We start from the raw sequence: 18,207 nt of genomic DNA, 5'->3' as shown, positions 1-18,207 counted from the left end.
ATGACTAGATTCGGAGGATGGACCCGGTGGACTGAAGGCCCGATACGGCGGACCAATCACACAGTAGACCCGATATGCATGGCTGTTCTATGTTCTGTTATGTTATGTATGCAATTTATGTAATGGGCCGGAATGCACTATGTTATGGGCCAGAAGGCATTATGATTTGGACCTGAAGGTCGTAGCCTGGAAGGGCGTATATGTGGTTGGTATTTTGGGGGTATCTCACTAAGCTTTCGGGCTTACAGTTGTGGTTTAAATGTTTTTCAGGTTCTTCAGGAGACCGTGGCAAGGCGAAGGCGTGATCGTACCGCTCCTCGTGTTTATGTTTTTTGATATGGACCTGGGAATACTCTGATAATAAATGTATTGAAAACCTTTTTGTAATAACTTAATGAGCTGGATGTTTTTGAAAAGTTTAAATTTTGTTGAAATTTTGGTCGTTACATTTCCTTTGAAAAATTGGGTTGTTATAACGTAAGTCGACGTCTAGGTGGTAGTCCTGAGATGAAGCTTTGATGGTCTAGTTAATGTATGTTTGAGAATAAGATGATTAAGGTTTTTGATAAAGAGAAAACGATCACTTCTTCTAGAAAAGAAGGATCCTTTTTATACCTGTTGTTCCTTGCGTATGATTCCAACAATGTCCTTTATTTTGTCTTGGACAACAGGACGTGTAGGAGACCTATTGGTGGATCATGAACCACTAGCGGCCATCTGTTATTGGTGTAGAATAAACAGAGGACAACACCTTGGGTACTACATTTGTTGCTTTGGCAAACAACCAACTATGTTTTTTCTCATTATAGACTGAAGATTGTCGCCAGGAATTGGACCCGGGCGCGAGAGCGCCAAGTATAAGGGTCTTAGTATGAGGGAGAGGGCTCGGGTCTGGCGTTAGGACGGATTCACAATCGTTAGCTAGGTCGTCCTAAAGATAGCAGTTATGTTATCTTTAACGTATTCTTAGTGAGATACGTTAACAGTTTTGGTTTAAATTTCATCAGTTTCAGTTTTGAGTTGTTTGATGTTTATTTTGGTTTGGGTTTTATTACAGGTTTCCATATTGATTTTGATTTCAAGTCAGAGGTTTAGTGGTGTTTTCCCTTTTTGTATATGAAGTTACGAACAAATCGATTCAAAAATTGGTTTGTATAGGGGTGAGGAACTACTGGAAAATGAAGGTGAAAGAATGGGGTGATTTATCTGATGGAAGGTGCATTAATGGTTTTGAGGCTGGTGGTTGTCGATGATACAAATGGGTGGGAAGTGGTAGATTGGTGTCTGATTGTTGCAGATGGTAGCGATGAGGTCCGATGTAAGATGTGAAAAGAGGGGCGACGGTAGTTGGAAAATACAACCATGATGTTTTTAGGTTGCATATATATATATATATATATATATATATATATATATATATATATATATATATATATATATATATATATATATATATAGAGAGAGAGAGAGAGAGAGAGAGAGAGAGAGTTCCTTATTTATTTGTTTTAACATTGATATTTAAATAAAAGAAAAAAAATATTTAAGAAAATATATAAAAACAAATTAAAAGGGCATATTAGTTTTTAAAGTTTAACCCAGAAAAATCATCTCTAATAATGAATGTTTTTTTTACCACTTGTTACACTCTCATTCAATTTGCTAAATGTCATTTTGTAGTTATTTTGATTTTTTTCCACATATCATCTTATTAGTTTTTCTCTTTTATTAAATTACACATAATATTTTAATGTAATAATTGCAATAAATATAGTAATAAATTAATATCAATTTTATTAATGAACTCACTTTTTAATTTCAAAATTCTCAAAATTAAAACTTATTAGTTTTATTTATTTATTTAAATTTAAAAAATAAAAAATATTTTATTATAATAATGCATTATTTTTCTTATTTTTTATAAATTTAAAGTTCATAAATATTTTAACATTTACATTTAGTTTTTTTTATTTAAAATTAAACTATATAATAGATGACTAACTAACTAGTATATAGCCTAACATATATTTTTGCATATTTGTCTAATAATATTAAAAAGATATTGGGTTGTTTGACTCAAAAAATCAGCCCGCGAACATAGATACCTACGCTCAGCCCAATCAATTCGTCAACAAAACCCTCTGTATTCTGTAGGTTTTTTATTTTTTTATTTTTTTTAATTTTTTATATTTTTTTAACTACAGGTACGCCACTTCTCAAATATCTTCCGCTTCGGCTAGGGTTTTTATTTCCCAATATCGCCACTTATTTTCTGTTGAAGCTCACATACGCCCACTCTCACTATTATTCCGCCGTTAATTGATCGAATCGATTAATGGACGCTAAGCACAACCTATAGGTTCCGTGTTGTTTGCCCCCCGATAGTTTTTGGTTTCTGAGGTTTCTAACATTTTTTAGTGTGTTGAAAAATGGCAACAACGAATCCGTTTGATCTTTTGGGCGATGATGATAACGATGACCCCAGTCAACTCATAGCTAAGCTACCTGCAGTGGCACCGTCCATCAAGAAATCTCCGGCTGGTGTTGCGGCTGCTAAGCCGGCAGCCAAGCTTCCGTCCAAGCCGCTTCCTCCTGCCCAGGCTGGTAAATATATCTATTTTATTATTTTTTTTGTTTTGTTTACATCTGTTTGCAAATGTCCTCGGCTTCCGTCGTATGCTATTTTGGGTGAATGCGCAAGCGTGCACTCAGTTTAAGTGCCACTTTTTTGATGGAATTCAGATATACCATGTTTGGGTTGTTGAATTATTGTATCTGTCAAATTTTTATCAACGAACCATAGTGAATTTGACAATGTTTAACATGGTTAATCCACAACGGAATGCACAAAATGCTCCAAATTGTAGTAAATATTTTGTTTTGCAACAATTAATGTGTTTTTGATGTTGTATAAAAGCACCTATAATTTTAAAACTGAAAGCGAAGCCACTGTGTTTCTTTGTTGCCTCGATAGTTTTGAAAGAGGACAATCTTGAAGTAAAGTTTGTATTATTAAGATGTATATTTTGATGATGCAAATGCCCGGCTGGGTGGTGTTGATATTGATATATGGAGTGTTCGTGAGATGAGTGCGTATGACATGTATTATTACTTTCATGGTAAAAACAAGTCATATAATTGTGTATAGCTGCACATGCAGCGTATGCTGGAATTTGAGCATAGAATATATGTATGTACATGGTGTTTTAAGAAGTTACATGGATTGTATGAAACATTGTTTATGTTTTGAGGTGTAGTGCAAGAGGCGAGGAATGGTGGTCAGAGAGGGGGGCGTTTTGGTGGACGTGGGTTTAATCGTGATTTTGGTGACAATGAAAACTCTAGTGGAACTAACAATGGAGGATACAACAGATCTTCTGAAGATGGAGATGTTGACAAGTCTGAAAGACAAGGAGGAGGAGGGTATAATGGTCCACGTGGTGGATACCGTGGTGGTCGTCGGGGTGGCTATACAAATGGGGGTGATGCTGAAGGTGAACGCCCTCGGAGGGTGTTTGAACGCCGCAGCGGAACTGGTCGTGGGTTAGTAGTTGTACTTGTGTCTGATTTAATTGAATTGTTTATTATGGCATCATACTTGATAACTTTATCCAAGTATAGCCATGCCATTGAGATACAACAAGCACAATTTTTATGTAAAGTAAAATGCGGTGATAAGAAAAAAATGATACTAAGTGATATGCATGCCTTAGTTAAAAAAAGATCTCAAGTATACTTCTTTAATTGAAAGAAATGAAAGTAGGATGCTATAATATGTAAATTAATGCTTTGTCTTTGATTTATCCCTTAAAAGATGAAGTCTTTTTGTTTCTGAGAGGATGGTTTTTCTATTATTTAGTAATATCTTTCTGATTATGCTATTTATTTGATATACAGTAATGGGTTTAAGCGTGAAGGTGCCGGTCGTGGCAATTGGGGAACTGCAACTGATGAGGTTGCCTTGTAAGTGCTCAAATTTTATTTAGCTCTCAGAGCCGTCTTTTATGAGCTGAATAAATCCACCTCATTTTTTTGGGTTTTGTGTTTCTAACAATTAAAACCGAAATGAGATGTTTCTTTGAAAATTGACAAGCTACTTGATTAATAATCTAAGGCAGTTGTAGTTTTTTTACACTTTACTTCATTGTGTTATATTCAAGTCTCCAGAATCTTTGTTACTGTTATATGTTGCAATCTTTAATAGATATTTTCTTCATTCTTTCATGAATTTTGTGTTCAACGAGTTGACTTGTCCGGTTGCCTTTTTATTTATAGGGAGCCTGAAGAAGCTATGGTTGAAGGTGAAAAGAACGTGGCCTCTGAGAAGCCAGCTGTTCAGGAAGAATTGGTTGATGCCAATAAGGAGAATCCTGTTAACGAGGCAGAGGAGAAAGAGCCTGAGGAGAAGGTGATGTCTCTTTATTATTATTATTATTATTATTATTATTATTATTATTTTTGTATTCCTCTCCTTCTTTAGTTCTGATTTGTTTGATTTTTCTATTAAGTAAAAAAAGAAATGAATACATTATACATGAATTGATTTTTCTATTAGCTGTAATAACTTCTGTCTGTGAGTGTGAGCACCCCAGTTTGATTGTTCCTTAATATAGATTCTTCTTTTAATCCAAACATTATCTTCATGTTTCTTTTTCTTGTTTTTTCTTGGGGGTGGTATAATTGCACCTTTTTTACTTTGTAATATGTTAGTTTAACATGAAATTGGCAGATAGATAATCATGATTCATGTGGTCAATTACTTTTATGTAAAGAGTTGGGAGATTTGTTCATGTGGCCAATTACTTTTATGTAAAGAGTTGGGAGTTATGCCTTACTTTCTCTTCTAAGTTCTTTTTGCATTAAGTCTAAAGGAAACCTTTAGATAGTTTACCTAAGATTTTTTCGGTGAACAGGAAATGACACTGGAAGAGTATGAGAAGGTTCTAGAGGAGAAGAGAAAAGCGTTGCTAGCACTCAAGTCTGAAGAGAGAAAGGTTGGATTGGACAAAGATCTAGCAAAAATGCAGTTGCTATCCAACAAAAAGAGTGAAGAGGACATATTTGTTAAATTGGTAAAATTCCTTTACTAGTGGAAGAATATATATGAAATTTTCTTTTAGTTTCTGTATTCATATTATTTTTTTTTTGTTGCAAGCAGGGTTCTGAGAAGGATAAGCGCAAAGAGGCTGCTGACAAGGAAGACAGAGCTAGAAAGGCAAGTTTATTTGATCTCAGATTTCGTCTTTTACTCATCGAGACAACATTTTACTTTTTATCATAATTAATAAAATAATTAAAATATTGTTGTTTTCATTGAATTATATATTTTAGCATCCTAATTTAATTTTTATGTATTACAACACTGTTGTTTGAAAAACCTACGCAATGTGTTCCAAATGCAAAAGCAAAGCTATAAGTGGGTAGAATTTGTTGTATCTAATTAAGAATCTTCAAAATACAAATCAATTGCTTGGTATTCTCTAATGTACAATGTTTTAATATTTAAGAAATTCAAAATGCATTGCTGTTGTGAAATTGAGTATTTGAAGCTTGCTGAAGTGAAAATGTATACTTAAATTGGTGTTCTTTTCAATGTACTCTTATTTTTTTTTCCTAACTATAAAACCTGGGCTGTAGTAGATGGAATGAAATTATGAGATTATTTAACCCAACATTTTGAACAGGTTGATTATTTTTTTGAGATTTTTTAAGCTGAAGAGCAATTTTGAAAAGTCTTGATAAATAATAGCAATCTTTTCTAAATACAAAGCAATGCTAATGTTATATATGCAATTAAGATGATATTTATATGCAATTGTTTTTATTTTGACAGTCACTAAGCATCAATGAGTTTTTAAAACCGAGTGAAGGGGAAAAGTACTACAATCCAGGTTCAGGTGGACGTGGTAGGGGCCGTGGGCGTGGTGGTGTGTCCAGAGGCGGTGGAAACCGGATGATGGATGTGGCGGCTCCTGCCATTGAGGATGTTGGTCAGTTCCCATCATTGAGTGTCAAGTAAGAGGAGAGTCTTTGCAGGAATATATTATATTTATATTTATTTTCCTGTGCTGCTTTTAAAAAAAACTTAAATGGTTTTTATGTTTCACGTGTATAAATTGTCTAGTTATCGTCTTCTTGGGTTTGTGTCTTGGATCATCACATCTGGTGGTGCCAGTGGCATTTCTTATCATTTCAGGATACCATTTTTATTTATAGCCTTGAATATTTTGAGTTTTTGCTCAATGCTCATTTTTGAATTATTAGAGTCAATATGTTCCTTTTTCTTATTTAATTGTCTCTAAATTTTGACATCTGTAATGTGTTTTGTGAATAGATCCCCCTTCTTTGCAGCCATGGCAATTAGCTGATCAACCTGAACATTTTGGGACAAGTTTTCATCAAAATATATGGGGTATAGAGTTTTTTTGAAAAAGGTTTTGCTGGTTTAACTTAAAGTTTTTATTATTATTAATTTTTTAAATAATTGGTCTCACGTAAAGTTGGTTTTTTAAAATGGAATGCAATAAACATCAACTGGCCCAATCATTCGTTACCATACTTGGTCTCGCTTAAAGTTTTTTTCATATAAATTTGAGAAATGACACTGAACATTCATCAAATGAATTAACAACTTGCCAGCATTATTAAATAATAGGGTTTTTACAAAATAATGGAAGAAATGTCGTTGCAGTACATTGTATCATTAGAGAATCAATCCCATCATCATATTTGTTGATTTGGTATTTTTAATTGTTTTTATATTTTTCATTTTTTTCCCTTTCAATTAGATGTAAGTTACAAAATAAACCTTCCTACTTTTTATTCTTTTTAATTTCAACAACTTTATATGAAATACACATAAAATTAAATACTAAAAAATCTTAAATATATATATTCAAAATAATATTAATTAAAATGTTAAGATATGTATTCTAATCATTTTCAATAAATATATTTTATTTTTCATTAAAACGTTAATAATATATTTTATTATTTTTAAAATTCATATTATTAACGATAAATCAATTTATAACTTTTCTAATCCATGGTTAAAAATATTATTTAATTAAAATTAAGTAAATTAATCATCTTTTCAATTTAATATATTAAAATGACAATTGATATATATCATTTTAATTATGGTTTTAAAATGCGTATCAATCTGTGCCAATCAATTCTATTGATAAGTAATATTACAATTATATACATCTAGTTTATATTGTAGTTTTAGAACATACCTTAGATTTTTTTTTCATTTATACCTTAAACCATTGAAACTTTATTAATTTTGAAAATTAACAAATAGAAACATATTATTTAATCATAAAAGTTGTATAATAAAATGATCTCATGAATACATTTACAAGAAGAGTAATAATGAATATTGATAAATATTTTTAAATATTAATAAAAAAAGTTAAAATGTTAAATAAGAAATATAAATATGAAACATTAACAAAAATAGAAGGGATAAAAATGAAAATTTGGTTTCAGATTCTTACAATTGATATGTGTGCCATAAAATATATTAATATGTGTGCCGATAAAATGATAAAATGTGTGCCGATAAAATGTATTAATATATGTGCCGATAAAATATATTAATATGTGTGCCGATAAAATAATCATTTTATCGATAAAATATAATATTACAATTTTATACCTTCGGTTTACATTGTAGTTTAGAAAAGACCCTAGATTTTTCAATTTAAATCTTAAACCCTTAAAACTTTATTAATTTTGAAAACTAACAAATATAAACATATTACTTATTCATAAAAGTTGTTTAATTAAAATGAATCATGAATACATTTACAAGAAGAGTAATAATGAATATTATTAAATATTAATAGAAACAAATTAATTTGTTAAATAAGAAATATAAACTATGAAACATTAACAAAAATAAAAAGGATAAAAATGAAAATTTGGTTATAATTTCTTTCTATATATAGAGGATTGATATTTCTTATATTGATATTTCTTATATGGTAAACTGAAAGCGACTTGCTGAAAGTAATTTTCCTTAAAAGCAAACATATGATATTTGTTATAAATATAGCTTTTATTAAATGACAAGTTGGGAAGAATGGATAGGTGACACATATTATGAGGTATTTATACTTAATCTTTATTATTATTATTATTATTATTATTATTATTATTATTATTATTATTATTATTATGTTTTTCTCTTTGTTATGTTTAGAGAGATGATATTCATCCAATGGAGACAAATGAAGTAGATGAAAATAATAGCTTCAATGAAAGTAACTATTTTTTCGACGACACATCACCATTCGAAACGAATATTCATCCAATCGACACAAATGAAGCAGATGAAAATGAAAGTTTGAACGAAAGTCGTTATTTCTTCGATGACACATCACCCTTCAAAACAAATAAGGTATAAATTCATTAGTATGTTGTTACTGTAATGTAAGCATCAAGTGGATTTGTCTGCTTTTGATAATAATATAATTGTCAGGTGTTCATCCAATGGAGACAAATGAAGTAGATGAAAATAATAGCTTCAATGAAAGTAACTATTTTTTCGACGACACATCACCATTCGAAACGAATATTCATCCAATCGACACAAATGAAGCAGATGAAAATGAAAGTTTGAACGAAAGTCGTTATTTCTTCGATGACACATCACCCTTTAAAACAAATAAGGTATAAATTCATTAGTATGTTGTTACTGTAATGTAAGCATCAAGTGGATTTGTCTGCTTTTGATAATAATATAATTGTCAGGTGTTCAATTCTCGTCAAGAAGTGATGGATTGGGTGCAAAATATGGCAAATACTTTAGGTTATGTTATCGTCATAAAAAATTCTAAATGTAACTTTAATGTTGTATTTCAATGTGATCGTGGAGGTACATACAAAAGTACACAAATCTCCAAAAAAAAAAAAAAAAAAACAAGGACAAAAAAAATTAATTGTCCATTTAGCCTACAGGGCAAATATTCGTTAGTAGATAATTCTTGGAAGATAAAAATGATATGTGAATTTCATAACCATGAGCTGTCGTTATATTTAGAAGGTCATCCTTATCCATGACGTCGTCGTGAATATGAATATCGAATAGTGGAAGATTTGTTGAAAAAAAAATGTCAAACCAAAAGATATATTATCTGCACTAAAAAACCTAAATCCGAAAAATGTATCTACTCTCAAAACTATCTACAATGCAGACGAAAAACTTCGATGTAGGGAGAGAGAAGGTAAAACTCAAATGCAAGGTGTTATGAAATTTCTAGATCAAAATGAATATGTTTATTATAGTCGTGCAAATGTTTTGATTGGACAAATCATTGTGTAACGACATAAAATTTCCAACCAAAAATTTTCATTTTTACAACCATTAAGACATGAGTAATTAATTTAGATTTCCAAAATAACGTCGTAGTCTCCAACGATTACATAACAAAAGATAAAATAGTTTTCCCCGAGTGTGTGTACGATCACGCCGGCGCCTTCCCACGGTCCTCACTCGCACCTGAAACACATAAGCAACAACTGTAAGCATAAAGCTTAGTGAGTTCCCAAAATACGACATACGCACATACGCCTTTCCAGGCCTTGACCTTCCGGTCCATGTATTTCAGGGGACTTCCGTCCCGACTGGGTAAACCTTCCGGTCCTACCCACATCAACCTTTACAGTCCATATGACCACGCCTTCCGGCCCATATCAAACATATCATACATATCTGTGACAACCGTCAAATTCTGGTCAATTCAAAGTCAAATAAAGTCAACGAGTCAAACCGGTCAGCTCAACTAACCTTGTGTATTAGGGTTAGTGTTATGTTCGTATTGTATAACTTGCTATGTTAATGGGAAAACATCACAGGAGAAAAGTTTGTGTTAAAAATTTCCTAAGCCTTCGTACTAATCAAGAACTAAACTGTGTTCGCATTTGGAATGAAAAATTTTGTGAATCGCATTTGATTAATTAGGTTAAAATGCGAAGGTGATTAATGCGAAGTTGGATTTAGCTTTGCTATAAGTTTCAATCGATTTTGAAATTGAGTATTGTTCGCATTTGTATGAGTGTAGTCGATGAATCGATAAAGCAAGAACATATGAGTTTTTGATTCGCAATTGGATTGATGATTGAGGGATGATTCGTGAAGAAAAACGCGAAGTCAAGGACTATGAAATTGTTGTTTGCAAGAATTTAAAAACTCGATTGTGGAGTTGTTGATGCTCATTTTGCGAAAGTAAAACAATCGAGTGTTCGCATCTATGAATCAATTTGAAGTCAATTGGGTTAATATTCGCATATGGGTTCAACATATGAAAATTTTGATTTCGCAAGTTTAGAGTTCAAGAACTAAACTGTGTTCGCATCTGGAATGAAAAATTTTGTGAATCGCATTTGATTAATTAGGTTAAAATGCGAAGGTGATTAATGCGAAGGGATGCGAAGGGTGTAAGAATGAAGATGCGAAGTATTTCACAGTAGAATGCGAATTGGGGAAGAAAACAGAAGATTTCAAATATTGTCCCTGGAGTTTCGCATTTTTGGAAATAAATACTCAACTTCGCAAATGGGGGTCATAAAATGATGAAATTGCAGAATTTTTAAAGAGATACACACACATAGACAACCACACATATATTTAGAAAATTAAACTAAAAATGGGATATAGACAATTATAAGACATTGTTCTTGACTTTTGAGTCCAAAGACATATGATCCGAACTTTAATTGTGAAATCGTCCTTGATTGAGTCAATTTCCTTTATAGGAGTAATATATTCCATTGTGCCTTGCAAGTTAAAAAAAAAAAAAAAAAAAAAAAAAAAAAAATTTCAAGTCACAAGCAACCACCCCACACCCACTCTATGACCAGCCATACCTCCCCACCTTACCTATGTCACTTCAATGTTCCCTTACACTCAAATTTCACTCACTCCCACGTTTTTGAGCTGGAACAATCAACCACACTCCTCATTTTCTCTCATTTCTCTCATTCCACTAAGTAACAAACATCACTTTTTCTCTCAAACTCTTCTACACAAATTTTCGAGATCCAAGGCTGGATTCAAGTGTTCTTCCACACTTAGTAAGTAAAAATTCATCCTCCCTATTATTATTTCACTTCATTCTACTCAAATCTTTGGTTGCTTACACAAACTCCCTAACTATGATGTTAGATTCTCGAAAACTTTCAAGGCATCTCCAAGTGTTCTTGAATTAAACACTTCCATTCTTCAACAATCATCTACTGAAATCACTCAAGGTGAGTTCATACCCCTACGTTTTCATGTTTTCTCAAGTTTTCAGGGGGAGAATACAAGTTAAAACACTAAGAACATAACTAAATTTCTCTAACAGCCTTCATCAGAAAAGTTCAACTCCATTCACGGACTGTTTTGGGCATCTTAAATATTTTTTTTTCAAAACTGTACAAGGTGCAAATAGTTCAAGTTTTTAGCTTTAAAATGGCTACTTGCACATCTCCATACGATTTTTCTACAATTTATGGCGATTTTTACAAAACTGCCTATCACTTCAAACAACAATCCGGACCAGTCTGTGATTATGGACTTTTTCACCCAAGTTAGAGGTCATTATAAATTGTGATAAAAATTATGAGCAAACTAGACACATTTTGTGAACTCTCAGAATTTACGGATCTAGTTTTCGACTTTGTATGATTTTTCTATGATTTTTCCGAAACAGGGCAGAATTGCTAAATTTTACCAACAGCATGTAAATATCATAACACTTTGTATTATGTTGAGCAAAGTGTATAATCATAAGTTTTAATGTTTGAATGTGTTTCCTAGTTAGTTTATCATTATGAACTGAAACTAAGACATTCATACTAAATATTATCCATTCATTTTGGAACACGTATTATTTAACTATAAAAAGTATAGTTTGAATATATTTATAACACTAATACATTTCCATAAAAGGGTTCATACATATTATACACATTTTAGATAAACTATAATAGGTATAGTTTATGATACATCACTCTACGCACTCGTACCAGAAGTGTACATTCATATAAGAAAGATTTCTATTCGCACACATTTCACGTAAGTTAATCTATGGTTTGATAAATTCACAACACTAATACATTTCCATAAAAGGATTCATACATATTACATACATTTTAGATAAACTATAATAGGTATAGTTTATGATACATCACTCTGCGCATTCGTACAAGAAGGGTACATTCATACAAGAAATATTTATATTCACACACATTTAACGTAAACTTGTTATCCTATATTGTGAGTTTCTCTATTTCTCTCTCTCTCTCTCTCTTTCTCTCTCTCTCCCCGTACGTCCGAGTGCGGGAATATAATTCCTGGTAGTTATAATCAGAATCTCCTTGAGGGAGAACGTGATACTTGTATATAGATCTATATTGGGATTGACACCCCACACCTTGCTGCTAGCTACAGTTGGACCTGCAGGTCTACGGGTGACAAATGTCATTTTATTTTTCGCGACACTGAGAACGTCGTGGCAGGTTCACATAGTCATAGTATGATTACAACGGCTCACATAGGGAACAATCCATAAGTTTACGGGATTTTATTTTTAAAACCTAAATGAGTTTTATGTCGATTTAAAATTACCTTTTTGTCTCTATGAGTACAGATATTACTGTACACTTTTGGTTTTGGTAGTTACGACTACACATCATTTGAAACCACATTTATACTTTTAATTATGGTCAATACTTGTTATTACTCGGTCCTCTAATTTAGGACTACGTATATATAATGTATTAACAAACCTGAGAACATATAGAAATTTCATTTAGTTCAAACATGTCCATGTCCATTTAAATACATAACATTTTCTATTAATAAGAAAGATTACTTATACATTTTGGTCTTCAGTCATAAGACTACCTTACACAGATTTTAAAGAAAATATAGGATTTTCTGGATACATATTCTGACGCTTTTACAAGGAAAACGATTTACTTTTCTAACAAAATCTCTTATGAACTCACCAACCTTTGTGTTGACACTTTTCAAAACTACTTGTATTCTCAGGAATTCAGTGAAAACAGGAAATCAACAACGTTTTGAGGATGGGACGATAAATCGTCAAACAATTCATTTTGTATTATAATGTAATTGATGTGAATCATGTAAACATGTGCTTTGAAGTAACGTTTTCAATTATATTTGTGTTGGTTGTATTTACTTTGAGCACTATTATACTCATTGTTGTGATACTCTACATGAAGTCCTCCACCCCCGGACGTTTCCGCCATCCTTGGTTTGGGGGTGTGACAGATTGGTATCAGAGCATTGTTTATAGTGAACTCAGTATATCAAACCACAAAAGATATACAAACTATAAATGCATTGGGACTAAGTCTCTGATTTAAAGTTTCAAAACAACTATACTTTTAGAAATAAATAGTTTCTTATTAAAGGTATACATGCATACATACATATTAAGGTCAGCACCACTCTAGAATAAAAGAAAAGTAATGATTGTTGAATATCACAGGTAAGCTCGGGGATGTATGGTCAGTCTTGGGAGTGGCATAGCCTGATCAACTATGCTGGTCCGAGGAGTGATTAGCACATGCCCAAGAATAGTTGTGATACGGCAACAAGTCTAAAAACTTACCAACACTACCACAATGAGAACATAAGAATAGAACATGAGTTTAAAATACTATGGGAGTATTTTGTAATATCATAATTTATATGAAAAGTAAATAGATCCTCAATGATAGGTCTATAGTCCCTAGGTGGATACCTTAAGGTTATATATAACTTAGAAATTATAGACTTAGAATTTGTGGTCATTACTTTACTTCCTTTTTCCTTGTTTGGAGGTGGACTTAGAGTGGGATCACTTATTCGAAGGTCTATCGTATCTTGTTATATGTAATTAGTATGCACTATGTCATTATAGAAGTAACTAATAAGGATTTCCCCCTATAAGAAATTGATAATAGAGTTAGACGCATAGTACTTATCTCCTCCCCTCCTATTCTCGCAAATACGGCATAGCAAAATCCTACTTACCGGATGACCCTTACTTTCCTAATCCGAACTCGAGGAATGGTGAACGATTATGAGAAGAATCATAAGCGGGGCCGGAGGTAATCAATCCTCCATGCATAGCAAGGGTTCCGTGAACCGTTTCGACTATAATGAACCTGTGACCCGTTGAGAAATTGTGATCGAGAGTTGAATGTCGACAACAATGACAACAACCACCATGTGGAGACCAACGAGGGTGCTATGACCTCAACCACGGGGGACTGACGGACAGAGCCCTCCCGGCAAAGACCCGGCGGATCGCGATCATCGGGGATCAAAACAGGAAGACTACAATCTGAGTTCAGAAAACTGCGCGCCACTATAAACCCCACCATCTCATGTACCGGTGACTCAGAATTATACTACTATTCCCGAGACCAACTCTCTTTCCAGAACCTTATCACCACTCGTGAAGAGGAAAGAGAGAAAAAGGGGTAGGACACACAGCATTCAAAGAAAGGATGATGGTAGCCAAGCGCTGATTGGCAAAGCTACAAAACTACATCGACCTTGCCTCAGGCATCACAAGGGATGGATCATCGTAAGTAGAGTTCGTACCGCTCACCAGACCTGGTAAATTAACTTCATAAGTATGTGCTGGTGCTACTCTATTGTAAGTGAAATCGCGACACAACAAATTAAGTGGTCATTCTAATCGAGAATTCTATCCTCTATCAAAACCCGCCCATGCACGAATGTGAAGTAGACCTGCTTTGAGGTCAAAAAAAAAAAAAAAAAATTTTCACTGAAACCATGATTCTAGAGTCATATTAACAAGATGGGCTTAGGATGTATCTATCAGACTCGAAGGACTAACTAGCCTTAATTATATAACTAAGCACACATCAGTAGGTCGTGATAAGGACTTAGCTTGGGTCAAGTATAAGGTTTCACTTGAATACCGAACTACTAAAATACATGAGTTTATTATACAAAGAATCTCATTATAATTGTTTTCAGAACACCCTAAACAACCGAACTTTGATTCAGATCGATATGAGATAAACTTAGTTAGAAAACTCGCGACATATAGCCATTCTATAAACTCATTATCGTCTCACCCTTTAAACATTAGTTGAGAAGTTTCTTCTTCATCGACCTATGGGTGCGATCATACCAGCACTAATGCACCGGAATCCCATCAAAATTCCTCAGCCAAGGTGTTCGGACGAACATGATTCTAAGAGGAGTAAAGCTTAACGTCCGTATGAAACCTACTCCTACCTACTGCCATAACTCTATCTCGGGAGCGTTAGCAGAGACACTAAGGATAGTACAGTAATGTGCAAAAATTTATATGCGTAAATATAAATTGTAGAGATGCACTTAAGACAATCATTTCCACTAACGAAGTCGTTTTTCGTCATGAAACAGAGCTATGTCTTCACCAAGAGTCAACAAACCAACTAGCAAGACGCCAACACTTCAGATAGACGCTGCTACATTTCAAGCTGCAGTCACGGCAGCCGTGGCAGCCGTCATGGGGCATTTCAATACTAACAACATCAACAAGGGTGGAAGCGATACTTACAATACAAATTGTGGTAACAATCAAGGACACCAATGGGTACCTACCAGCAAAAATTCATCAGGCCACGAACCTACGAACAAGAAGAGAAAGTTTTGGGACATGAAAAAGCGCCACAAATCAAAGGGATACACTAAAAGACAACAGCCTAAGGCCGCCTCCACCATTACAACAACAGTCATGACAAATGCCTCGACACTAGCCTCAGGGTCTGCCACCCAAATGCCTGCCAGACCATATAAGGGATCACTCCCAAAGTGCAACAAATGTGGTTTTCATCACCATGGGGCTTGCCGGGAGATGCACTGTAAAAACTGCAACAGGAAAGGGCATACCGTTCGTTTCTGTAGGGCCTCGGCCCATCACCTCCCTTCAATCAACTGCACCAAGGTAGGCCCAATATGCTACCTATGCGGTGAAACGGGACACTTCAAGAGAGAATGTCCAACTGAGAAGAACGACGAAGGAACAGGAGGAATGTGATGAACACACCAACAGGAGCAGTAAGGGAACCATGTTAGGACTTTTGTAATGTTCCCAACGACAATACGTTTAAGTACTATATGTTTGTAATGAATTTAGTACGCTTACTAAAGTAACCTTCTTTCTAAAAAGTAGCTGAAATATTTTCTCTCTCATACAAATCAAACCAAAGACATTCATATGTGACCTTAGGAGCATTACCTGTAAGTTGTGATGACCTAGTCCATACATCGGGGTTAAATTAAAATCAAAATACTAAAGTCTTGAAATAGATAATTCCATCCTGGCTCCGATTCCATGTCTAGTATTAGGGGTTGAGTGGGGTCACCCACTCGACAAATTTCACGATGTCAATTTTCATACGACAATCATATACCGCTCGATCGTAAGGAGACCTTCCAGGAGTCATGATATCAAGTATCATTACTGGCTATCGAAAACACACCCGCTACCAGTGCTAGACACTGTGGTATGAATCATCTACAATAATCATAACATTAAACAAAACGGAACACACAGAAAAGAAATACAGGACACTCTATCACTCTAGTGATCTCTTCCTTCGAATACAACTTATCTCCTGCTATCTAAAAAGATAGTGTTGTCGTATTCCAATTTTGATTGATATTGCCCTCGTCTTCTTGAGTAAACGACTATAAAAAGGGGCTTTTCGCCTAACCCCTGATTATCGAAACTATCGTCTCTCGTAAACACCCAGCACGGACCTTTGGGTCACCTCTCACTGTGGAGCTCCAAAACACGCACCAGGGGAGTGTCATACTTCCCGAAGCCTTATCACTTGTAATTGCAGGAGACCTTCGGGAATGTCACACATGTATCAGACAAGATTCAAGCATAGAAGCTTGGGACAGATATGGTACGAGTCCTGCCATGAGCTTCGGGCTAAGGTTGCCTAGAAGGACGAGTGAATGTCCTACCATTCAAAGAGGCCTAGTCACGTAAACCCAACCCACATACTTCCTACCGAGCTACAAGAGCTGTCAGGTCAAACCTGTCGAACTACTCGACAATGAAATTGAAGAACCAAGTTTCCCACCCTGAAAAGCCCTCGTCTTATTCTTCAAATTAGAGAGACAAATTTGCTCACAATTCCATCGATTTCAGAGGCCCCGACAACATCTCTAATAGAAACCCTTACTATCTGCCTCGCATTGACGAATAGGCCGACCAACCTCAAGAAACGAGGTACCCTTCAGGAATTGGGCCTGAGATCTGAATATCACCAGTCACGAGTATGGAAGAAGGATATCCAAGAACAATCCTCCAATTTCGATGAGAACGCTGAAAGTTCGTAGTGATAACCCTCAGATAGGACCAAACCACTCGTTGGAGTCATGAACGTAATAAATATGATGTACCCTTCTTACTAGGATCAACTCATCATCGTCATTACAAATGACTTACTTATCTACCCTCGTAGTAAGAAGGAAACCAAGGAGAGCAGCTACAACAAACCACGGAAGAAATACGATAAGAGAAGTATTACCCAAAGTTCTCCAGATACGAGTTTAGGAATTGAGGAGTTCAATTCCCAAGACACATCGTTACCCAGGGTGGAAATTCATAAGGAACCTTTCAATTGATCAAAACCATAGAGAAACAGTCAGCACCGAAGGCGTTAGCAGAAATACGCCAAGATTCTGGGGTCTTGCTGACCTACTGTCTTAGTTCCTTTGGAACTTCTCGAAAAATACGAAACCCCTCCCAACTTTGACCCTAAAGGGAGCAACCCTTGACAGGAAGAGAAACAAGAAGAAGAAACCTCTAGAACTCCGGTATGACCGACCGAACTCCTCTAGAAACACTCACTCTGGGAAGGCTTAGTACGCTTCGGAAAGCATGGAAAGCCAATACCCCAAATAATTGTGTCTTTCGAGATTCTTGTCAGAATCAGCCCTGTAACTCGCTCCTTCAATCTACTCCCGCGAGTTTAGTAAAGTACACTCTACCCAACACGTCCCAAATTTACAAGAAGTACCTATCCGACAAGACTCTTGCAATTCCCCTCGACGAGATCGAGTTCCACAAGAGCCTCACCTTCTCAGAAGAACCATGGTGACCATGGAACGAGGTCAAGCGGATGAAACAACGCCACTTCCCATTAGTGAAAGTTCGCTGGAAT

The 18,207-nt window shown here is 34.6% G+C and overlaps 1 protein-coding gene and 1 long non-coding RNA gene across 4 annotated transcripts; both read left to right on the top strand.

Annotated features, from left to right (window-relative positions):
• The first annotated feature begins 2,218 nt into the window (after positions 1 to 2,218).
• On the top strand, positions 2,219 to 6,284 carry LOC145000234 (RGG repeats nuclear RNA binding protein A-like). Of its 2 annotated transcripts, none has more exons than XM_078959427.1 (7): positions 2,219 to 2,601; positions 3,249 to 3,540; positions 3,895 to 3,960; positions 4,273 to 4,405; positions 4,911 to 5,069; positions 5,156 to 5,212; positions 5,831 to 6,284. In XM_078959427.1, exons 1-7 carry the CDS (start codon positions 2,427 to 2,429, stop codon positions 6,014 to 6,016), a joined length of 1,068 nt encoding a protein of 355 aa, XP_078815553.1. In that variant the 5' UTR covers positions 2,219 to 2,426; the 3' UTR covers positions 6,017 to 6,284. The 2 variants fall into 2 exon arrangements, with proteins under 2 accessions (XP_078815553.1, XP_078815554.1); XM_078959428.1 differs by having other exon boundaries at positions 2,220 to 2,601; positions 3,255 to 3,540.
• A 47-nt stretch (positions 6,285 to 6,331) lies between these two features.
• On the top strand, positions 6,332 to 8,999 carry LOC145000235 (uncharacterized). 2 transcript variants are annotated; one of them, XR_013661164.1, is made up of 5 exons: positions 6,332 to 6,409; positions 8,060 to 8,111; positions 8,207 to 8,404; positions 8,486 to 8,676; positions 8,758 to 8,999. It is a non-coding gene; the product is annotated as an uncharacterized LOC145000235 (long non-coding RNA). The 2 variants fall into 2 exon arrangements; XR_013661163.1 differs by lacking the exon at positions 6,332 to 6,409 and having other exon boundaries at positions 7,306 to 8,111.
• The last annotated feature ends 9,208 nt before the right edge of the window (positions 9,000 to 18,207 follow it).

The sequence above is a fragment of the Lactuca saligna genome, chromosome 6 (assembly GCF_052625555.1).
Source record: "Lactuca saligna cultivar CGN05327 chromosome 6, ASM5262555v1, whole genome shotgun sequence".
Lineage (NCBI taxonomy): Eukaryota > Viridiplantae > Streptophyta > Magnoliopsida > Asterales > Asteraceae > Lactuca > Lactuca saligna.
This window is presented reverse-complemented; position numbering and strand designations above follow the sequence as displayed.

What these genes read in the sequence shown, in the direction of transcription:
- LOC145000234 (XM_078959427.1), top strand. Translation starts at nt 2,427, where the DNA reads ATGGCAACAACGAATCCGTTTGATCTTTTGGGCGATGATGATAACGAT. An exon ending in AGGACATATTTGTTAAATTG is followed by an intron (nt 5,070 to 5,155) that starts GTAAAATTCCTT and finishes TGTTGCAAGCAG; the next exon opens with GGTTCTGAGAAGGATAAGCG. An exon ending in AGGAAGACAGAGCTAGAAAG is followed by an intron (nt 5,213 to 5,830) that starts GCAAGTTTATTT and finishes TTATTTTGACAG; the next exon opens with TCACTAAGCATCAATGAGTT.